General features: G+C 50.1%; 2 protein-coding genes across 3 annotated transcripts in view; one reads left to right on the plus strand and one right to left on the minus strand.

Moving 5' to 3' along the window:
• Ephb4 (EPH receptor B4) overlaps positions 1–11,020 on the plus strand; it is a 23,718-nt gene extending 12,698 nt beyond the window's left edge. For both annotated transcript variants that reach the window (XM_028777812.1, XM_028777813.1), the window contains exons 8-17: positions 224–389; positions 2,049–2,151; positions 2,577–2,641; positions 2,745–2,858; positions 3,648–3,895; positions 6,168–6,383; positions 7,295–7,444; positions 8,648–8,841; positions 9,006–9,161; positions 10,013–11,020. In XM_028777812.1, the coding sequence (XP_028633645.1) occupies positions 224–389; positions 2,049–2,151; positions 2,577–2,641; positions 2,745–2,858; positions 3,648–3,895; positions 6,168–6,383; positions 7,295–7,444; positions 8,648–8,841; positions 9,006–9,161; positions 10,013–10,142 (1,542 nt within the window). In that variant the 3' untranslated portion in view covers positions 10,143–11,020. The remainder of the gene's footprint in view (positions 1–223; positions 390–2,048; positions 2,152–2,576; positions 2,642–2,744; positions 2,859–3,647; positions 3,896–6,167; positions 6,384–7,294; positions 7,445–8,647; positions 8,842–9,005; positions 9,162–10,012) is intronic.
• A 4,215-nt stretch (positions 11,021–15,235) lies between these two features.
• Zan (zonadhesin) overlaps positions 15,236–22,770 on the minus strand; it is a 94,237-nt gene continuing 86,702 nt past the window's right edge. The window contains exons 67-75 of the mRNA XM_028777870.1: positions 22,679–22,734; positions 22,405–22,575; positions 19,978–20,117; positions 18,610–18,809; positions 18,377–18,515; positions 17,235–17,375; positions 15,491–15,584; positions 15,357–15,400; positions 15,236–15,273 (exon numbers count right to left, since the gene is read on the minus strand). Of these exons, the coding sequence (XP_028633703.1) occupies positions 15,236–15,273; positions 15,357–15,400; positions 15,491–15,584; positions 17,235–17,375; positions 18,377–18,515; positions 18,610–18,809; positions 19,978–20,117; positions 22,405–22,575; positions 22,679–22,734 (1,023 nt within the window). The remainder of the gene's footprint in view (positions 15,274–15,356; positions 15,401–15,490; positions 15,585–17,234; positions 17,376–18,376; positions 18,516–18,609; positions 18,810–19,977; positions 20,118–22,404; positions 22,576–22,678; positions 22,735–22,770) is intronic.

The following is a 22,770-nucleotide window of genomic DNA, read 5'->3' on the forward strand; positions in this document are numbered from 1 at the left end:
CCTGCCTAGAATCCCCCAGTGAGGGGCTGGGGGCGTGGCTCAGTGGTATAGTGCTTGCTTGGCATGTGAGATGTTTAGGTTTGAGTTCTAGTATCATAAAGAGACACTAAAGCTGCTACAAAGATTCAATGATGCCACGTGGTAGGATAAAGTGGTATGAGGGGGGAAGAAAAGCAGCAGAGAAGGGGGACTATCTTACGACCCTTTCCTTCCTCCTGCACAGGGAGCAGAGGGCCCCAGCAGTGTACGTTTCCTAAAGACATCAGAAAACCGAGCTGAGCTCCGGGGCCTGAAGCGGGGAGCCAGCTACCTGGTCCAGGTTCGCGCACGGTCCGAGGCTGGCTACGGACCCTTTGGCCAGGAGCATCACAGTCAGACTCAGCTGGATGGTGAGTTTGGGGTTTCCAGTGGAATTTGGGAGGGTTGGCCCCCACCAAACATGGCTTGCTTTAGTATCGGCAGCCATCTACCTTGCTTTTATCCTTCAATGATAAGCCCAAGCCATCAAAGACAGCATAGAACCTAGAATAGAGAAACTAAATCCGTGCTTTGGCTGTGAAGCCTGCTGGGCTCTTCATCCTTAGCAGAAGTTGAGCCACTAGCTCCTATTCCTTCCTCCTGTAAGATGAGAAAAATCATCCACCCTCTGTCACAGAGTTCTGAAGTAAAGTGAGGTAGCCCACGCTTTTTTTGTTTTCGTTTGGTTTTTCGAGACAGAGTTTCTCTGTGTAGCCCTGGCTGTTCTGGAACTTGCTCTGTAGATCAGGCTGGCCCCCAAATCACAGAGATCTACCTACCTTCTGCCTCTCAAGTGCTGGAATTCAAAGCACACTTCAGCACTGCCCGGCTTAACTCCATAATTTTTGAAAAGCTCTGTGATTTTTGAGACAGGGCCTTACTATGTAGCCACGGTGATGTTCTGGAATTTGCAAGGCTGGACTCAGAGTTGCAGCAACCCTCCTGCCTCTGCCTCCCAAGAGTACAGGAGTATCCCACCACACTTGGCCTGTCTCTCTCTCTCTCTCTCTCTCTCTCTCTCTCTCTCTCTCTCTCTCTCTCTCTCTCTCTCTTCCTCTCTCTCTCTCTCTGTTTCTTAATCTTCTCTTTTCTTCCATTACTTTTCTTTTTCATATCTTTTATGCTTTTTTAAGGATTTTAGTTTATGCATATGATTGTTTTGCCTGCATGTGTGTCTGTGCCCTGTGCAGACGGAGTGCCCGCGAAGGCCAGAAGTGGATCTTGGAACTGGAGTATTTGAGCTTCCCCCCTGTGGATGCTGGGAAGGGAACCCAGGTGCCCTGGAAGAGGCGCTAGCTGATGAACTAGAGATAGGATCTCATTGTGTGACACAGGCTGGGCTTTAACTTGGCAATCTTCCTGCCTCAGCCTCTTAAATGCTGTGGTTACAGACACAGGCCATCACCTTTGTCTTATTTTTCTCAGTGCTGATGGACCTTGTGTATGCTAGTCCAGCACTCTACCACTGAGCTATATCCCTGCCTTTATTTTTATTTTGAGATAGGGTTTTGCTAAGTTGTCTATGCTGAGGCAGAACCTGCTATTGTAGCCCAGGCTGGTATTGAACTCTCTGTCCTCCTGCCTCAGCCTCCTGAACAGGATTACAGGTGTATTCTATCACCTTCGGACTCTCACTCAAATAAGGTTTTCTTTGTTAAAGACGCCAAAACATATCATAGAACAAAATCAAAATGTCCCTTGGAGGGGCGCTGGCTCAGCTAATAAAGTGTTTGTCCAGCAAGCATGTGGGCTTAAGATAGGATCTGTGGCACACACATAAAAGTTGTGTGTGAGCACCTCCAAGTGTGTATCCACACACATACACACACCAACATACAAAATTCCTCCAACTTCACTCACTATATCAAAGTGCGGGCGCTGACTCCATTGTCCTCAACCTGAGCTCATTCGTCGCTCGGCTCGCACTGGGCTGAGATTCGAGTCGGCTCAGTAGACCTCAGATCGTTGCTTGCCGGTGGAGTTAGGGGGAATCAGGAGCTCTCATCTTTACCTGACCTCTTCTCCTCCAGAGAGCGAGAGCTGGCGGGAGCAGCTGGCCCTGATTGCAGGCACTGCAGTTGTGGGCGTGGTCCTGGTCCTGGTGGTCGTTGTCATTGCAGTTCTCTGCCTCAGGTAAAGACTCTGGCCTGCAGACTCCCTCGGATAGCCACCTGCTCACACACCCTAGGGCAGTGGTTCTCAACCTGCCCAATGATGCAACCCTTTAATACAGTTCCTCCTGTTGTGCTGACACCCAACCATTAACTACTTTCGTTGCTTCTTTTATAAGTGTAATTTTGCTACTGTTATGAATCGTGGTGTAAATGTCTGATATCCAGAATATCTGATATAAGATCCCCGAGAAAGGGTCGTTTGACCCCCACCCCTCAGGGTCTCGACCCACAGGTTGAGAACCACCGTCCTACAGCAAATCTTCCTGTCTTTCCCACTGGTCAGTTCTCAATGGAAATTTTTCTGGCCCCCGACTCCTTCATTCTCTGTGGGCATAGAGACATATGACTCAGTTTACTTTTTTATTTCTTTTCTCACGGCTACAGGAAGCAGAGCAATGGAAGGGAAGTTGAATACTCGGATAAACATGGGCAGTATCTCATTGGGCACGGTATGTGGGACACAGACAGGGGGAAAGGAGCTGTGGGCTAACGGGACGCCTTGGTCCAGAGGAATTTACTTCCTGGTTGATGGGCTCCTGTGTGACTCTTTAGGTACCAAGGTCTACATTGATCCCTTTACTTATGAAGACCCTAATGAGGCAGTGAGGGAATTTGCCAAAGAGATCGATGTCTCCTATGTCAAGATTGAAGAGGTAATTGGTGCAGGTAAGAGGAACAAGCCGGAGAGTTTTGGAGGTGGCTCAGTCAGTAGAGCATCTGCCGTACAAACGTGAGGAACTGAGTTCAATCCCCAGACCCATGTGGAAAAGCTGAGGACCGCAGTACATGCCTGTAATCCCAGCACTGGGGCGGGGGTTGGGGCCAGTGTGGGGGGGCCTGAAGGGACACGCAGAGGGTCTGTGGTCCTCATTGGTTAGCCCGTCAGCCTAGCCAGACTGATGAGATCTGGGTTCAGTGAGAAACCCTCTCTCGAAAAGTCAGTGTATTGCTGGATGTGGTGGCCACATCTTTAATTCCAGCACTCAGGAGAAGAGGCAGGGCACTCTTAGTTTGAGGCTAACCTGGTCTACATAGCAAGTTCCAGGCTGGCCAAGGGCTACAGGATGGCTCAGAGGATAAAGGTGACTGCAGCCAAGGCTGATGACCTGTGAGGGACCCACATGCCAGGAGGAGAGAACTAATTACTGAAAATTGTCCTCCGAACGTCACATGTTCATTCTCCCTGCATAACCATTAAATATAATTATGAAAGTAAGAAAAAAAGTGAAAGAAAACACCAGATGTTGACGTGTGGCCGCTATCACATTCATACACACATCCACAGGAACATGTACATACAATGTATATGTTCACGTGTTCAATATGCGTGTATATGCACACGGACACACACACAAGTGCATGCACACGCACCACAAAAGTAGAAGCCTGGGCGGTGGGAAGAAAACAAATGGGTCGTAACAGGAGAAAGACTGACCCTCTGCATTGTGACCGAAGGTGAGTTCGGTGAAGTTTGCCGGGGTCGGCTGAAGGCACCAGGGAAAAAGGAGAGCTGTGTGGCCATCAAGACCCTCAAGGGTGGCTACACGGAGCGCCAGAGGCGTGAGTTCCTGAGCGAAGCCTCCATCATGGGTCAGTTTGAGCATCCCAACATCATCCGCCTTGAGGGTGTGGTCACCAACAGCGTGCCGGTCATGATCCTCACGGAATTCATGGAGAACGGAGCCCTGGACTCCTTCCTCCGGGTGAGCCACCCCCCACCCCACCCCCACCTTCACAACCACAGTATATTCCTGGGGGTGAGGAAGCAGGGAGAGCTGGGCTTAGAAAACAGAGTAAAGCAGAATTCATGCCTGCAATCCTAGTATTGCAGAGGCAGGAAGCTTGTGAGTTTACGTCAGCCTAGGGATACAAAGCCAGTTCTAGGCCAGCTTAGACTGTATTGCATAGCAAGACTCTACCTTCAGAAAGGAAAAAAAAAAAAGCTAGTTTCAGACATGGAAAAAAATCAAACCAGATCTTGAACAGTGACTGAATTATTTGATTGATTTATTGTTGTACATTACAGGAGAGTCAAACCAGGGTCTCATATATAGGCTCCACAACCTCTCTATTGCAGAGCCACGCCCCCAGCCCTTCCCTGGGGGATTCTAAGCAGGAGCTCTACCACTGAGCCACGCCCCCAGCCCCTCACTGGGGGATTCTAGGCAGGGGCTCTACCACGCCCCCAGCCCCTCACTGGGGGATTCTAGGCAGGGGCTCTACCATTGAGCCACGCCCCCAGCCCCTCACTGAGGGATTCTAGACAGCCTTCTACTATCTGAACTGCATTCCCACCCTACCTTTCTGTTTATTCGTCATTCTGAGTGTCTATCTACATTGGCTTTCTATTCTAGGTCCTGAATATGCTTTCCCTTATATCTCGATTTAACTTTCTCTTCTGCAGTCTTTTCTCAAACGCATCTTCCTTACTCTGCAACAGGACCTTCACAACACAGACTCCTGTGTCAGTGTTGAGGGGTCACACTGCCCTCTATGGATCTGCCTCAGCATCCACAGGAGCCTGGGTGGGTCTCCTCGCTGGGACCTTTGCAGTGTGGAGCACAGCTCCCCTGTGTGATCCAGCTACAGACGTCTAATTTCCAATTTATCAGGACATGGGAGAAAGAGAGTTGGTTACAGGAAATACAGGAAAGCAAGCTAAATGACCCTATAGGGAAGAAGCCATGGATCCGAGGGACAAATGTGACAGTTTTTCAGTTTGTTAGTCTCTCTGAAGGACTTTCTAGGATTTAGGGAGATACACGCAAATAACCAGTATGCTGCCTGTCTACTTGGGAGAGTGAGGCACAGGATCGATCACAAGTTCATGGCCAGCCTGGGCAAGTTAAAGAGAATTTGTCTCAAAACAATTGGGGTGGGGAAAGGACCATGATGTAGTTTCATGGTAGATTGCCTATACAGAATCCCGCAGTGAGGGGTTGGGGTGAGTGAGTGGGCTCAGTGGGATAGTGCTTGTGAGGTTTTAGGTTCAGTTGTCATCACTGAAAAAAGAATGCAGATTTTGGATGCAGCCTCCTTGTCCTTCCCTCCAGAGATGTAGCGGGTGGGTCCCGGCATCCTGAGTTAACCCTGATGGGTTCCGTTTAGTTTTGTTATTCTGGTTGATGTTGCTGTGAGGGCAAAATGAAAACACAGCAAGGTCAGGGAGGCACCAGACCTCTGTTTCCTACAGTTCCCTTGTGTTCACACACAGTTAATCTGAGGCCTTTTCCCCGTTGACAGGCAGCTCAGAGTACACGCCTACCTGGCCCAGCCCTGCCTATCAAATCTAAGGACTTCGTTAGAATAAAAATGTTAGCTGAAGCCATTAGTGATGGCTTGCATGTATAATCCCAGAACTTGAGAAGCTGAGCCAGGAGGATTGCCACAACTTTGGGCTGCTTTGGGATACATATTGAGAGCCTGTCTCAAAAAAAAAAAATCAAAGTAAACAATTAATTAGATGTGGTGATTAGAAGCAGAACATGGTGGTGCGTGCCTGTAAGCTGAGGCAGGAGAATGAACATTTCCAGGCCAGCCTGGGCCACATGGTAAATTCCCAGTTAACCAGCTGGAGATATATAGGGTGATCTTGTCAAGAATGGGGCAGTCTGAGACGTAGGAGGTGGGCTTTAAAAGCAGCTCTTCATAATATGGAAGTGATGAGCATACATCTTTAAAATGAAAGAAAACCGGGAGGCATGATTGGTTCATGCCTGTATCCCCAGCGGTTGGGAGATGGGTGTGGGAGGACTGCCGTAAGTTCTGGGCCACCCAGGGCTATAAGCAAGACTATCTCAAAAGCAAAAACCAAAGTATGAGGTATGATGAGAAACTGCGCCCAGGTGTTGCTATAGCCGGGGGAATTTAGGAAGATGGGCAGATGCATGATGGCTGTGGTGAAGGGAAAGGCGAGGAGGGTAAGCCACGGGTGATCCATCCTCAGCCAGCCTTTCTCTCCTGTCTCCTCTGCAGCTGAATGATGGGCAGTTTACGGCCATCCAGCTGGTGGGCATGCTGCGGGGCATCGCCTCGGGCATGCGGTACCTGGCCGAAATGAGCTACGTCCATCGAGACCTGGCTGCTCGTAACATCCTGGTCAACAGCAACCTGGTCTGCAAGGTGTCCGACTTTGGCCTCTCCAGATTCTTGGAGGAGAACTCCTCTGATCCCACCTACACAAGCTCCCTGGTGAGCCTGGGGCCAGGGATAAGAGTTCACATGGGGAGGTGGGTTGGTTGGAGAAAGCACAGGCAGAACAGTATTGGCAGCTTTGCTCCTGGGGGAGGATACAGGTGCGGGCTGAAGGAGAACTAGCTTCTGATGTGTGAGGAAACAGCCGTGGAGATGGGAGCTTGGAGCCAGGAAAAAAACGAGACCATCTGGGATGACACCTGTCATTCCAACAACAAAGGAGGTTGAGAGAGGGATGTTGTGTGATGGTAGCTAGCCTGGGCTATCTAGGTGGATCTGCGCTAGAAAGAAAAGGAAACCAGATGCAGTGGTGTGTGCCTGTCACCCCACCACAGAGAAGGTGAAGGCTAGAGGATGGGAGAAGTTCATCTGTGGCTACAGAGGGAGCCAGGGAGCTGGAGGCGCGTAGGGCGGCACCTGACTGTTTCTAGAAAACATCACAAAACAAGATGAGAGAAGGACGAGTGTGGGGCTGGAAGTCAGGGAGAAATGCAGAGCTGGTGATGGTGGGGTGGAGGGGCAGGGGGCGTGTCTTCATTTCTTTCCCTATGGCTGTGATAGAATACCCCAACAAAGGTAACTTAAGATACGTTTATTTTGAGCTCACAGTACACGGTGACAAAGCCAAGGCAGCAGGAACTAGAAGCAGGTGGTTGGTCACATTGCACCACAGTCAAGAAACAGAACAATTAATGAATGCCTGTGCCCAACTCATTTTGTCCTCTTGATTCAGTGCAGGGGTCCAAGCCCAGGTATCCTCGTTTAAGATAACCCCTCTCAGGCACTGCCACCAGCTGGTCCTCTAAGAGTCTAGATTCTGTCAGGTTGACTGAAGTATCCCTCATGGATGATGTTCCTGGCTCCTGATGCTGCCTTGGGTTCACCTTTTCCGGTGGCTTCTTCCACAGGGAGGAAAGATTCCCATCCGATGGACCGCCCCTGAGGCCATTGCCTTCAGGAAATTCACTTCTGCCAGTGATGCCTGGAGCTATGGGATCGTCATGTGGGAGGTGATGTCTTTTGGAGAACGGCCTTACTGGGACATGAGCAACCAGGACGTAAGTGTTCCAAGATCATACCAAGACTCTCTGGGTATTCTGTCAGTACAGTCTATCGTGTATCCTGCTGGGTATTCTGTCAGGACAGTCTATTGTGTATCCTGGATACAGGAGTAGGGGATAGGGTTCCCAGACTCTTCCCCATCCGTGTGTGTGGGCATAGAGGGGTGATGTTTGCATCCAAGACTTGGCTGCAGGGACTACGGGGCAGATAACTCAGTGAGTACATTCCTTGCCATGCAAGGATGAGGGCCTCCATAGCCCCATTGCTGGGGGTGTCGGAGACAGACATATCCGGGGAACTTAACTGGCCCACCAGCATAGCCAGGCAGTCAGCTCCAGCTTCAGTGAGAGACATTGTCTCAAAAGCCAAGGTGGAGGGGCTGGGAAGCCAGACCCGTAGGTGACGTGCTTGTAATCCAAGGATGAGGCCTGGAATTCAGATCCCGAGCCCTCGGGTAAACCTCAGGGAGCTGCCGGAGCTTGTCTGTAATTCCAACACTTGGACGGTAGAGATAGGAGATCTGGATCAAGCTAGACTAGGACTCAGTAAGCTCTGGGTTCAAGAGAGAGACCCTGCCTCAGTGAAGAAGGTGGAGAGTGACTGATGAGAAGACACCTGATACTAACCTCTGACGCACGCATGCATGCACACAGGCGCGCATGCACGCGCACGCCCGCACACATACACACACACTCGTGCACACACGCGCACACACACACACAGCCATCCATGCGCATTACATGTGAAGGCAAAGGAAAGTGAAGAACTGGAGGGTAATTCAGTGGTCCTGATGGCTTGAGTTCAGTCCCCAGAATGGACACAGTGGAAGGAAAGAACTGATTGCTTCAAACAGTCCTCTACACAAGCTTCCGCAAGTAAACAGATACATGCAGTTTAAAAATAAGGTGGAGAGCGATGTAGGAAGATGCCCTCCATTGACTCCACATGCACGTGGACACATGAACACACAGGGAGTTGGATGTAGCCGTGTTGGAGTTGGGGATGGGTGGAGGGCAGGGTTGGGAGCTTACGCTCTAAACTGAAGCTCAAGAGCTTCAGGGGTGGGGTGGGGGAGTGTGGCCAGCCAAGGCAATTTCCGTCCTTCTGGGACTCAGGGGTCTATGTTTTGGGGTGCCCATGGTGCCTTTGATGAGTGGTTCTCTCAAGCTAGCTTCACCCAGTCTTCCTTGTCGCTGCAGGTGATCAATGCTATTGAACAGGACTACCGGTTGCCCCCTCCTCCAGACTGCCCCACCTCCCTCCACCAGCTCATGCTGGACTGTTGGCAGAAGGACCGGAATGCCCGGCCCCGCTTCCCTCAAGTGGTCAGCGCTCTGGACAAGATGATCCGGAATCCCGCTAGCCTCAAAATCGTGGCCAGGGAGAATGGCGGGTAAGGATCCGAAAGAACAACCCAAGAGCCCTTCTAAGTGACCCTGGAGTATCCGTCCCTTTGACTGTATATGGGTTGGTCCGTGTTGATCTTCCCAAAGCCCTCTGATACAATAGCTGTCTGACTTAGCATTTCTCTCTATCTTTATCCTCCACACCTCTCAGGGCCTCACATCCACTCTTGGACCAACGGCAGCCTCACTACTCTGCTTTTGGGTCTGTGGGCGAGTGGCTTCGAGCCATCAAGATGGGAAGATACGAAGAAAGTTTTGCAGCGGCTGGATTCGGCTCCTTTGAGGTGGTCAGCCAGATCTCTGCAGAGTAAGTGCAAGGGACCACAGTGCGGGCACAGAACTTAGACAGTGCCTGGGAACGTCAGGTATAGGAGGCTGAGTCAGACCCTCAGGTTCAGTAGGGGTCTCTGAGTTCATCTTCAAGGGCTGTTATATTGGTGGCCCAACGCTATGCTCAGAGCTGCCCACCAAACAAATCATGACTGAGGCTAAGCCCCTGGATCTTCCCAGACCAGCAGCGGCCTGCTCGTGTTTGTTCTGGAGCCTCCTTGAGCCTGGGTCATCTCCCTTCCCTTTCCAGCCTGTATCTGTCTTTGCTTCTATCTACATTCCAAACGAGGCTCTCTCGGTAATGTGTCAACTCTGGCTCTCTTTTCCCACCCATAAAAGGAGAGGACAGGGCTGAGATTTGGATATCCCTTCCCAGCTTTGATGTTAAATGGTTTTATGATTCTATCAACTCCCAAATAACTGTTCTCTTGCCTGTCTGTACTTGGTGTGCCTCCTTCCTCCCTTCTCTGGTTCTCTCCCAAGGCCTTTGCTTACCCCAGCTTTGGATATGGGGGGAGGGGGAGGGAAGGCACAGACTTACGTCAGGAGGACGTAACTGTGTTAGTACACCACTGTGCTCCCAGCTCCTGGGAGGCTAAGGCAGGAGTTTTCAATTGAGGATAGCATGGGATACATATCAATACTTTATCTCAAATTACCAGTTAGTCTCTGCAGTTTCTTTCCCCTAAGTTTTCTTTGAGGACTTTCTCTTTCCTTCCTCTACTGAGGCTGCTCAGTAAAGGTTTAGTGATTACTCTTGACATCCTCTCCTATGGGCTTCCTGATTGACTGGTCCCTGGACTCATCCAGCCTTCTATTTTTCCACAGGGACCTTCTCCGAATTGGAGTCACTCTGGCAGGACACCAGAAAAAAATCTTAGCCAGTGTGCAGCATATGAAGTCCCAAGTTAAGCCAGGAGCCCCTGGTGGGACAGGAGGACCAGCCCAGCAGTTCTGACCTCCAAGGACTCACCGCCCCGGGGCTGTGGCCAAGTCTTCTTTCCAGGGGCAGAGTTGGGTGGGGACTCACACGATGAGCCCGTCTCCCTCACCACAGCTTCCCACTGGATTGCACTTTGAACAGAGGAGGTCGGAGCTGTTAATCCTGGAGACCCAGGATTTGGGGAACTGTGCCATATGGAGTGAGAAGAATCACACGTGTGCCTTGGCGGGGAACCCCAAACTCAAGAGTGAATCTTTTCCTCAAGACTGGGCAAAGAAACATCCCTACATCTCTAATCTCCCATCTTCCCAGAGGGCTCTCTCCCCAAGCGCCTTCTACCTTAACGGGCATGTCCCTGCAGACCAAAGAGAAAGGGTGACCAGCCTGCCAACTTGGGAGTGGAAAATGCCATCCCAGGAGGCAGGAAGGGTCTGTCAGGACCCGGTGATGTAATCATTGGATTTTGATGTCCCAACTTGCTGTCACCACCAAAGGCAATCATTTTTCCCTTGTAAATGCCCCTCCCCTCATCGGCCTTCATATTGAAGGTTCTGAAGTTTTACTATTTTTTATTTGGTTATTTTTTTCCCTCCTTTTCCCCCCCTCCTTGTCCAGATTTTGTGCATTGAAGGGTACCTGGTTCCACTATCTCCTGTTGGGAATAAGGACCCATTGGTGTATGTTCTAGAAACAGTGCTTTCGACAGTTCTTCCTCCTTCCCTCCCCCCAAGTGCCCCCAAGCTGTGTTGTGAGTGGAGGGGAGGGGCTGATGTTGTAAAAGGGACAGGAGGGTGGTGGCAGTCAAGAGGCAGACAACAGTGCTTGGAAGGGGGTTCTTAAATTATATTTAAAAAGAAACTTTTTTTGTATAAATAAAAGAAAATGGGATATGTCTCAGTCCTGAGGGTGACTGGGAGCTGGGATAGACCAGATTTCTGAGAATAGGGGACCTCTAGAGGTCTGGATTTGAAGAGTCAGGTCAGGTGGTGGGATTACGGTGTGAGGAGGTGCTGGGTGTTGGTTCCCAGCCCCAAGGTGTTTTGTTTGGGTTGGTGGGAGGTGAGTCACTGGCAGCTGGTGCTAACTGCTCCAGCTGCCCCTGCCAAGAGCCTCAGGCACCTCCGGGGTGGGGCTGCCACCTCCTGCCCCTCCTCTGTCTCCTCAGCTCTGGCAGGGGGCTGTGTGAGGGAAGCCAAGCTTGTAGCCCATAGCCCCACCCTAGAACTACTTTAAAAGGATGAAGGGGCACAGGTGACAGTGGGGGGTCCAGTTAGGTGTCCACAGACTTGGGCTGGATGTCCATAGCTCAGGTTGGTTTCATGGTAATGGGAGAGCCAGCATGGGCTGTGGTGGAAGGTGGGGAGTGGTTGAAAGGGGGGCCCTCACATGTGTGTACATATGCCAGGGAGCACTCAGGACAATTCCCCCATTCAAGATGCTGCCCAGGCAGGTTTTCCTGGCCTCCTGGGAAGGGGAGGGGGAGCTGCTCGAATGTGTCTGCTACTAACTTTTCCCTCCAGAGAGGAAAAGGAGGATGGGATCCATACCCCATTCCAGCCTCTCCACTTCCCCACTGTGGTGTTTTCTCAGCCCCCTCTGCTCCTGGGTATGCCTTCCCATCGAAACACCTGCAAGGGCAGGTCAGTGCAGGCTAGCCTGATGGAGCTGCAGCCTTTCTGAAGCAGCACCGTTGATGTGGAGGGAGAGCAGAACCTCATAGCAGTGTCCCAAGGCAATGTTCCTGTCATTTCCCTGTGTGTGCTTGTGCATGCATGGGTGGGGCTGTGTGTTGGGAGGAGGGGTATGTCCATGTGAACCTAGGTTCCCACAGACGCTAGAAGAGTATGTGAGATCCCCTGGAGCTGGAGTTTTAAGCTGTCATGAGCTGTCTGACATGAGTGTTGGGAACAAAACTCTGGTCCTCCATAAGAGCAACAAGTGCCACCGAGCCGTCTCTCCAGTTCCACACGTGTGCGTGCACATGCGCGTGCACAGAGTGAGACAGACTGAGACTCTGCAGGTTCTCTCATTGCCCTGCAACTGGCCAAGTGGGCTAGCCTAGTCAGCCAGCACGGACTAGGAATTCTGTTCTTCCCTCCACAGTTCTAGAAAAGTAAGCCCATAGCACCACTCCCATTGGCCCCTGCTCCACTGCAAACAGAACCCTAATGCTAGAGCTTACTTGCTGACTGAACTAGCCTCCAGAACCCCCTACCCCTTCCTGTCTTTTGTAAACCAGGGCTTGCTATATAGCTCAGGCCAGCCTGGAACTTTACTATCCTCCTGCCTCAGCCTCTGGAATGCTGGGATTATGGTATGAATCACACTAAATCCTTTGTCTCCTCTCCCTGGGTGACATTTAATATCTCTGGAGAGTGGGAGAGGCTCACTATTACCAGGAAGGGGAGTGTCCCAGGGGACACTAATCCAGCCAACTGCCTTTTGCTGCCAAGCAGACATCCTGGCTAGATAGAGTGACCTTCGGAGAGCTGCTATGGGGAAGAACAAAGATGAAGGCCAAGGCATCCGAGCAGTACAAAGATGGGGAGGCCAGGTGGAGAGACTGGGCTCCAGGCAGGAGGCTAACCTGCAAAGGGACACTGTGCCTTCCTGTGGAAGGAGATTACACTTTCCTAGTGAGGGAAATCAGGCCCGTGTAGGACAGGTCCCACTCCTGTCCTGGGCCCTTTCCATACTCATACTGGGTATATCTGGCTTCTGGAAAGGTCTCCAAAGATATGGTTGTCACACAGACAGGTTAATAATATCTCCCTGGGCCTCTGATCTCCCTGTCTCAACACACTCAGACCAAGTCTGTTTCTTGAGGTCCTTACGGTCTAATCCATGCCTGGTTGTCTTCATTCCAATCGTAATTTCTCCTTCATTACCCCAAGCAAGGAGTAACCCAGGAGACACAGACTGTCAAGAGTGTAGATTGTAGATTCTACACCTTGGCCTCCTTTGGCTAAACCAGGGGTTACTTCTACCTTGTCAGAATGGCTCCCAAAGCCTTTAACTCCACCCACAGTTCCTATAGTAACCTCCTGAAGGGCTCTTTAGGGAAGAATGAAGAGTAAGGGATACCCTCTGGGAAAATCCCAACCGGAAACACGAAGCCCAGAATGCCCTTGCTTCCCCCTAGTGGAGGAGCTCATAGCTAAGTCCTCTCAGAGCTCAGTGAGCGTCAGACCAGCAAGGCTTACGTAGCAAGCTTGAGACCACACATAACCTGAACTTGGTCCCTAAGCCCTGCGTGGTAAAAGGAGAACTGGCTCCCGCTTGCTGTCTATCTTCTGACCTCTACCTGTATATGTGAGCATTAGTAAAGATAAAAACAATAAAACCCACCGGGGTGATGGTGAGATGGCTCTGTTGGTAAAGTGCTTGTCACATAAATGCGGACCTGGGTTTGTCCCCAGAAGCCATGTAAATGGCAGATGTAGTGATGCACACCGTAAAGACAGTGGGGCAGCTACAGAAGGGAAGTGGATCCGTGGGAACTGGCTGGCTGGGTGCCTAACTCCGTGTCAAAGTCTAATGAGAGACTCTCTCAAACAAAAGGCAGAAGGGGCCTGGCTGTCCTCTGACCACTCCATCACGAGTGTGCACAGAGAAGCGTGTGCCTGCGGAACGATAGTTCTTCCTAGTGGGCACATCCTGTCTTGGAGAGCCGCTTGCTCAGGATCTTGAGCAGAAGAGATGGCTCCATGGGTAAGAGCACTCCTGCTCTCCCAGAGGACCTGAGTTTGGTTCCCAGCACCCACATCAGCTGGCTGACAACTGCCAGTGACTCCAGTTCCAGGGAATTCAGTATTCCCTTCTGGCTTCTATGCCCATGTGCACATACATAGCAGACACTCCTTTTATATACATACACATAAAATAAGTGAAACAAAGTTATGACTCAGAATGCCCTAAAGGGAAGCTCCCTAAGGCCCAGGAAGTAAATGATTCTGTCTTAAAACTGACAGAATGCCCTGGCTCCTTCCCTGAACAGCAAGGACTGCCGAGAAACGCTCTCAGACAGGCAAAGCTGCCCGGAAGACCCTCTAACCCACCAAGCTGCCTGCAGGCTGTGCGGTGAGACCAGGGCCCCAGCTTTTAGGGACCATCACAGCTACCTTTGGGCCATTTCTGCTGCTGTAGGTAGCCGTTCACCTATATTCCTGCAAGTGATCCCAGCAAACTCATCAGCTCAGCACTCTGGACTGCAGGGGTGTCACTACTCTGGTTCATCATTGGTTCCCTGTCTGCGGGGAGCATGTTTGTTCATGACTTTGCAGGAACGGTGTCACATCTGTACACACATGTACACACATGAACACATATGTATGTATTTTAAAATGGGGGTTCTTGGAGTAAAGGCGATGTCAAAGGAGCTAGAGAAGTGGCTCAGGTGTGGAATGTCTGCCTGGCATGCACAGAACCCTGGGAGGGATCTGCCCCAGCATCAATGGTACAGAGATGTAAACCTGTAATTTCAACAGGCAGAGGCAGGAGGATCAGGAGTTCAGAGCCATTCTCAGCGACATAATAACTTGTCTTTAAAACAAAACAAAAAAAAAGACGTTCACAGGAAGAGTCTTTCCTCCTGACATGAGACGTCTAGGGCTATAGCTCATTCTTCCTTCCAGAACTTTCCCTGCCTGCCTCTTGTCTTCCATTGCTGGTGCCCTACCAGGGCTGAACAGGCCATCTGACTGTGACTTTCAATGAGTGACATTCTCCTTCCTGAGACCTGAGGTTCTCTCCCCGGGGACATTCCCTGCACAGCACTCAGCCGTTGGGGATCCACACACACCTGACTCCCTTTCCTATTTCTCTTCAGCTCCCAGACTGGCTGCCTCCACCACAATCAGGGAGAAATTCATATCTAAAAACATTAAGCCTGGGCCTACTGAGGTATCTCAGATATCTCGGTGAAGAAGGCGCCTGCTGTGAAGCCTAAGGACCTGAGTTCGATCCCCATGTCCCACAAAGTAAAGGAAGTGACTCACACAAATTGTCTTCTCACCTCTGGACATGCGCACGCCCGTCCCCCCACAATAACAGTCATAGAGCAAAAGTACTTAAAAAAATAAAATATTTTTTCTCTGTTTGAGGACAACTCAGAACTCAGTGGCTTTGAAGGTAGGCTCTGGAACATCTGAGGAGAAAGCAAGAACACTCACGTTGCAGGAGGACTCAACTCTTGGCTAGGACACACACATGCCCAGGGCTGGTTCTCACCTGTGTCCTCCAGCCTAAGTGTGCTTCCTCTCAACAGTTTCTCCCTAGAGGGAGTAGGGAACAGATGGGGAGCAAGGCTTTTGTGTGTGTTAGGCCCCACCCATCGACTCCCCCGCCCCCAGACCGGGACTTACCCCCTCCTCCTCCTCCTCGCCACTCTGGGCAGTAAGACAGGGACTAACACCATCACAAGCACTCCTGGCAGGATGGCCACTAAACTGGATGCTTCTGAAAGGAAACAGCAACGGCCTTGGGGCGTTGGCTCAGTGGGTAAAGTTATCTTACAAGCACAGCTCCCACAGCCAGCTGTGGAAATGCATGCCTGTGGTCCCAGCAAGAGCAAGATGTGAGGTGAAGACTGTGTGTGTGTGTGTGTGTGTGTGTGTGTGTGTGTGTGTGTGTGTGTGCGCGCGCGCACGCGCGTGTGTTTATAAGCATGTTCCTGTGGAGGTCAGAGGATAGCCTGCAGGAGTTCTGTGGGGACCTGGGATCAAATTCAGGTCATCAGGCTTGGAGATAACCACCTTTACCCCCTGAGCCAGCTTGTCAGGCCCAAGAGCCCGTGTCTTAAATAAGACATCTCAGCACCCACACCCAAGGCTGTCCTCTGTCCTCTACATGCATACGGTGCCTGTGCATACTCCCCCCTCCCCCCATGCTCAACAGGGACAGGTGAGAGGGTGGGAGACTGGGGGATACTGGAAGAAGCACTTTCTTTTGGTACTTAGCTGTCTGATTAAGGCATCTTGTCCTCCTAAGTCTCTTGGTGTCTAGTTCTCCCTCCAGGAGGCTCAGGGACTTGAAGAGTGGAACGCTCTCACCCAGTAGCCCTTACTTTTTCTAGTCCCAGCCCCCACAGGACTTTACAAGGGCTGTCTGTCCATGTCCAGGCTATCCTGGAACTCACTATGTAGCCTAGGCAGACTGGCCTTGAACTCAGGGTGATCTACCCTCCTGCCTCATTGACCTCTCCCCCTCTGTCTCTCCCTCCCTTCACACACACACACACACACACACACACACACACACCACCACCAACAACAACAACAACAACAACACAAAAGGAGTGCTAGGGTTCAAAGAGCAGATCCCAGACTGCTGCACTAGGAGATGTGCAAAAGACCATTGAGGACTGTTGTCCTGCTGATTTGGGGGTCACAGCGACATGATGTCTATTATACTTCCTATGTAATACATTGTTCTATAATTCATATTTTAGAGGGTTTTAACTGAGATACCGGGCTAACCTCAAACTTGCTATAAAGCGGAGGATGACCTTGAACTCCCAACCTTCTTATCTTCACCTCCAACATACTAGTATTACACACCAGTGGCCGTGTCCCTGAATATTACACATATGTTATATAGTGTAAAATACATGACCTGGTGAGGCAGAGGCACAGGTTGAGGTCTGGGCACCAGGCTAGAGACCTGACTTGGATTCAGGGTTTCACATAGTGGAAGGAAAGAGGGGATGTCCTTGGGCTGTTCTCTGACCTCCACAACAAACAAATAAATAAAATCTCTCAAATATGTAAAATATAATATTACATGGCATATGTTATATAACTAATAGTATAATGACTCATGTTATCTAAAATATATAGCATATTAACATAATTTATATATTATACACTTAACAGATATTAGTGTAATGCACCCAAAATATTTATATATAACCATAAACTATATATGTGATATGCAATTATATATTCTACATATCATACATGATATGTAATATACAATACTGCCTATGATATCTTGCTTGCTATATGTTATGATAGATCAATACTGTTGTATATTATACCTATCAGTGTCGTCTCTATCAGACACCTATGATATGTAATTGACATTATGACATGAGGATGTGGCTGTTACCTAGCTTTTTTCTGGTTGTGATATCTTGAGGCTCTGTGCAGAATTCTCCTCCATAACCAAAGTCACAGTGGCAGATGAAGGTGGCCCCCTGCTCCTCACACCGGCCATCATTGTGACAGGGGTTCTGCAGACACGGGCTGTCTGCAAGGGCAGAAAGGTGTGAGAGGGTCCCAAGAGGATACTCAGTGCAGGAGAAGGCTGGCCGTGGGACAGGCCCCAGGGGAGAAGGCAGCAGTCACTGGAGCCTGACCTGGGGTTCGCTCGGCAATCTACACTTTAACCCTGCTACCCTGGGTTTAGAGACTTTGCTTAACTTCCTGGAACCCCCAGTTACTTTGTGTGTGTGTGTGTGTGTGTGTGAAGGTCATTCCTCAGTTGCTATCTGCTTTGCCCTTTTTAGAGACAGGGACTGTCATAAACCTGGAGCTCACTGATCACTAATACGTCTCGGCTGAAAGCCTGGCAAGCCCCAGAGATCCATTTCATGTGTACACGGGAGTGTGTATGTGAGCGCCTGCTGTATGTATGTGGACCACGTGTGTATCTGGTGCCCCCAGAGGCCAGAACTGGAGTTACAGGCAGTTGGCAACTACCAGGTGGGTAGTGGGATGTGTACCTAAGCACGGAGACATCCCTCAGCCACACTTAGCTCTTTAGACATGGTTTTAGAGACCCAGCTCGGGTCCCTCACATTTGTGCAGGAAGCACTTTACAAACTGCAGTGCTAGCCTTGGAATCCTTTCCCTCTTGAGAAACAGAGACAGACAGAGTCTCACTATGTACTCTTGTCTGGCCTGGAACTTCTATGCAGACCAGACCACACTCACAGAGACCCACCTGCCTCTGTCTCCTGAGTGCTAGGATTAAAGGTGTGTCCACTGCCATGCTTGGACGGAACCTTATTTTTCATTGCTCATAGAGTGGGGTGCCATACTTCCCACTAGGTAAGGGTTAAAGTTGATTTGGGGCAAGCACTGCATGTCAGGTGATACATATCTGGTAAGAGAGAGCGTTTTTCCTTCACCCCTCCCTACAAAGGAAGGTGCAGTCTTCCCGGGACCAAGCAGGAATCCCACCTAGCAGGGGATGGGGAGAGAGGGAGGGTATCCCTGGTTTTAGATTGCAGAAGGATCCAGGCTCACCCTGGAAGCAGCCTCGAGTAAAGTTGGCCACCATGCAGGACTCTCCAGCTCTGCAGCCATAGGGCTCACACAGCAGGATCCCGGGGCTTGCACAGGTACAGTGCTGGGAACAGTCGCTAGTTATAAAGCTGTCACCAAGCTGGAAGAGAGAAGGTGAAAACAGGAGCTGGTCTAGATTCACCCACAATCCCCTTCTCTGTACCTGGGCTCCCAGGCCTCTATGCCACCCGGACCTTGTAATAGATGCCACTGGTGGTGCAGCCACAGTGTGTCACTGGGAGGCTCTGCGTGTCACTGTAAATGTAGCCTGGGAGGCTGGCACAGCCTTCCACGCAGGGGCCTTCGCAGACCTTGGGGGTCACAAATTTGGCACAGGATGCTGGGCAGGGTGTCATGCAGCGCTGGTACACAGTATTGGCAGGACATGTCATGGCTGAGGGGACAGAAGCATAGTTAGGAGCAGGCTGGCCTTGGGTCCAAACAGATAAAGGGACTGGTGGGCAAGAAAAAGAAAGAGGCGGATAAGGTCACCCAACAGAGATCCCTGCAGACAGGGAGCCCAGGACAAGCAGGCCAGGTCTGGGACACAGACGCGATGGAAAGAGATGAACACTGGGCATACTGTCTTGTAATCCCAGCACTCAAGAGCTGAGGTAGAAAGATCACCATGATTCTAAGGACAGCTTGGGTTACAGAGTGAGATTCTGTCTCCAAAAGCCAAAAACAGGAGCTCGAGAGGTGGCTCCGCAGTTTAGAGCGCTTGCTCCCACATAGCAGGGCACAACCGTCTGTAACTCTAGCTCCAGGGCATCTTCTAGTCTCTGTGGGTATCAGCATGCACATGGCACACAGAAGGTATGCAGACAAAGCACTCGTACATATACATCAAATAAAAATGAGCAAAATCTGTTTTTAAAAGCCACCCCAAAACATAAGCATGGAGTCAAGAGATAGCTGATCCCGTAAAAGTACTTCTGCTCAAGCATGAGGACCTGAGGTCAGTTCCTAGACAGGTGTGTGCCATGTGCTGGTAATTCTAGTTCTGGGGAGGTGGAGACCTGAGGGTATTTGGGGCTCACTAGGCAGCCAGCCTAACCTAATCACTAGGCTCTGGGTCCCAGTGAGAATCCCTGTCTCAAAAAACCAAGGTGGGTTAGTGAGAGCTCTGGTAAAGGTAACCTGAATTGGATCCCTCCCACATGGTGGAAGAGCACACACGCACACGCACACGAACGAGCACACACACTAAATACATGTAATTGACCCCCCTAAACAAAAGAACAAGGTAAATGGCTCCTGTTCTCTGGTTTCCACACATATGCATGCATACACCCAAAAACACATAACACAACACACACACACACACAAAACAAATTAAAGAGAAAACACAACAAAATATGAGACAGAGAGGAGGAGGACTGGGATTAGACAGTGGAGGAGTGTGGGCGGGAGAGGGGTCTGTCCGCAGTCACTTGCTGCCTTGAACCTGAGGATGGAAGAACCAAGGCCAAGGCCCAAAGGCCATGGTGAGGGTGGTGGTGGCAGCTGAGGGTAGAGTGGCTAAGAAGTCAGCCAGCCGCTGGGCAGGGACAGAGCCTCACCGCAGTGTGTGTGGTCCCGCCAACCAGTCATGTTGGCCCCTGCCTCTTGGCAAATGATGGCATAGCCACTGAGGACCCGGCATCGAAGTTCCTCTTCTTCATTGGTCTTCCAGCCAGTGCACATATCCGACATACAGCGCCTGTGGAGGGGAGGAAGGGGATGATGGGTGGAGTGGGTGTGGTGTTAGGCCAATGAGATCTGGCCTTGCTGAAAAAGGGTCCAGTCGGGGGAGAGGCTGGGAGCTGGGGAGATGGCTCAGCTGACAGAGTGCTTGCCTTGCTTACTGTTCGATTACCGGTATCCATGTTAGCAAGCAGGGTGTGGTGATGTGTTTGTAGTGCTGGGAAAGGGAGACAGGAGGGTTCCCAAGGCTCACCGGCCAGGCAGCTTAGCCTAATCGATAAGCCTTGGGTTTGAGTCAGAAAACAAGGTAGAATGTTAGAAGCCATCTAGGAAGGACCAAGGCATGTACATGAGTTTTCTGGAGATAGCCCACCATTTTGCATGACCTGCGATGGGTGAGCTCTGGGATACAGGGTCCTTAGAGACTTCATCCAGGATTGTTTCTTGCTGCTGAGATACCTTTCCTGTCACTATTGCATAGCCTAACAATTCCTGGACATCAGCAAATGTCCTACAGATCAACATGAAGATAAACTTTTATAAATTGGTGCTGTTTAGATGAATTAATGACTATAGAATTTCTAATTTGATTAAAGTATTTTTAAGAAAAAAAAGTTTAAGGAGGTGGTTTTAGTTGTTTTGCCAGAAAGATATAATAAGTTAGAATCAAGAATAGGATGTGGTCTGTCCTCATAGAATACTAAGTAAAGACTGCATGATAAGGAACACAATGAGCCTTCACCATTACACTAAGAAGAGAAATAGGCTTGGGACAGATTTGTGATCAAGGAAAAACATTCATTCTAGGTCAGGTCCAAGGATGAAGCCACAGGTGTGCACTATGATAAAGCATGGCCGTGTGAAACTGTTGCTTTGAACTTATATTGAGCTTATAGAATGAAACCCTGCTTTGAACTTACTATTGGCATCCTTCTGTAACTCCCTTTTTATGTAACATTTTATCTATGAAGCAGGTAATTCTTACACAGAGAACTTTCTATCTAAAAGCTATAAAAGGCTAAAGCAATAATTCAAATTGGAGTATAGCCATTTCCTGTACATCAGGGTGTGTGTGTTTTCTGCGTGGGTGACTTTCCTTTCTCTCTTTCTTTCTTCCTCTTCTTTTCTCTCTGGCTCAGGAAGAGAAAACAAACTCCAAGCCTCTTGCCTGACCATGAGGGGCTCCTGAACCAGAAAGAAGAGAGTCTCAGCAATTAAGCCTTTTTTCCTTAATCCCCTGCTGCTGGACACCAGGAGTTAATGGCCAGAAGTCAGCTGCATTAGACCTTAAAATAGCAAAGAGTTAAGAAAGGAAAAAAAAGTAGCAAAAGGAAGGTACTTTTACCACCGCAACTGCCAATGTCCCCGTCACTGCCTGTGATGTCAGGAAGGTCCCCAGCAGTAGGAGCTGGGGAAATGCTCACTGGGTAAAAACACCTGCTGTTCAAGATGCGAATCTGGGTTCGAATCCACATGTACATGCCTAGAACCCCTGCTCTGTGGACAGTGAAGACAGAAGGATCAATGGGGCTCACTCTCCCACAGTCTGTCCAAAAAAAAAGTGAGAGACGTTCGGTCTCAAAGGAATAAGGCAGAGTGTGACAGGGTAGGACACCCGATTTTCAACTCTGGTTCCCTGGCAACACATATCCACATCCACACTCACACTAAAGGAAAGAGAGCAAAAGATAAAAACCGAGGCTATGGAAGGACATTTGAAGTTTATCTGTGACCTGCATAAATATACATGGTATGTACACTGAATGAACATACTGTCCTCCCACAAATCTCCCTACATGGATGGATGGATGGATGGATGGATGGATGGATGGAAGCAGGCAAGATGGAGCTGCAGCTTAGTTAGTAGAATATTTGCTTAGCATGCATGAAGCTCTGGATTCGATCACCTGTACCACATAAACCAGGCATGGTGGTGCTCACCTATCATCTCAGCACTTGGGAGGTGGAGGCAGAAAGATCAGAAGTTCAAGGTCATCTTTAGACATGTATTAGCCTAGGCTACATGAGATCCAAATAAATCAGAATAAAACAGATTAAAATATCGAAGAGGAGGCTGGAGTCTCACATAGAAAGTTGGTGGGCTAGAGGTGTAGCTGGGGTGGGGGTGGGGGTAAGGCATGTGATGGCAGAAAGACAGCAGATAGAATGCAGGGAGTCAGTAGGAAATGAGGTCACGAGGTCACGAGAGAAAAGAACCAAGCCAGCGGAGCTATTGGGGGTCAGAAACGAAAACCACAGCAGGAATCTGGAACATTCTTGTAAGTACTGGGCCTGTGACTCACTGCTCGAAGGGTCCTGGGGCTATAATCTGGTGACAAGCAGCAAAGGGGCCCCGGGGGTCCACAAGCACCCTACAGGCCTGGGTGCTACTGATGAGCGCAGTACGCTCTGGGCTGCACTCTGGTTGGAGAAAGTCAGGCTCTTCGTCTCTTCCCTCTTCTTCTGGTAGGGCCCTGAGGTAGAGATAGCAAGGGCCAACATGAGGCTCAGGAAGGAGAAAGAACAAGTCCAGAGAAAGGCAGAGGGAAGGACAAGGGCACCATGGGTATTTCCAACGAGCAGCTGTTCCCAATGGTCAGTAAGTAGACCACGTGACAGAAGGTGCCTCTGTGCTGAGGACCAGAGGATAAAAGGAATGGAAAAGGCTG

The sequence above is a fragment of the Grammomys surdaster genome, unplaced genomic scaffold, assembly GCF_004785775.1.
Source record: "Grammomys surdaster isolate TR1022 unplaced genomic scaffold, NIH_TR_1.0 316, whole genome shotgun sequence".
Taxonomy (NCBI): Eukaryota; Metazoa; Chordata; class Mammalia; order Rodentia; family Muridae; genus Grammomys; species Grammomys surdaster.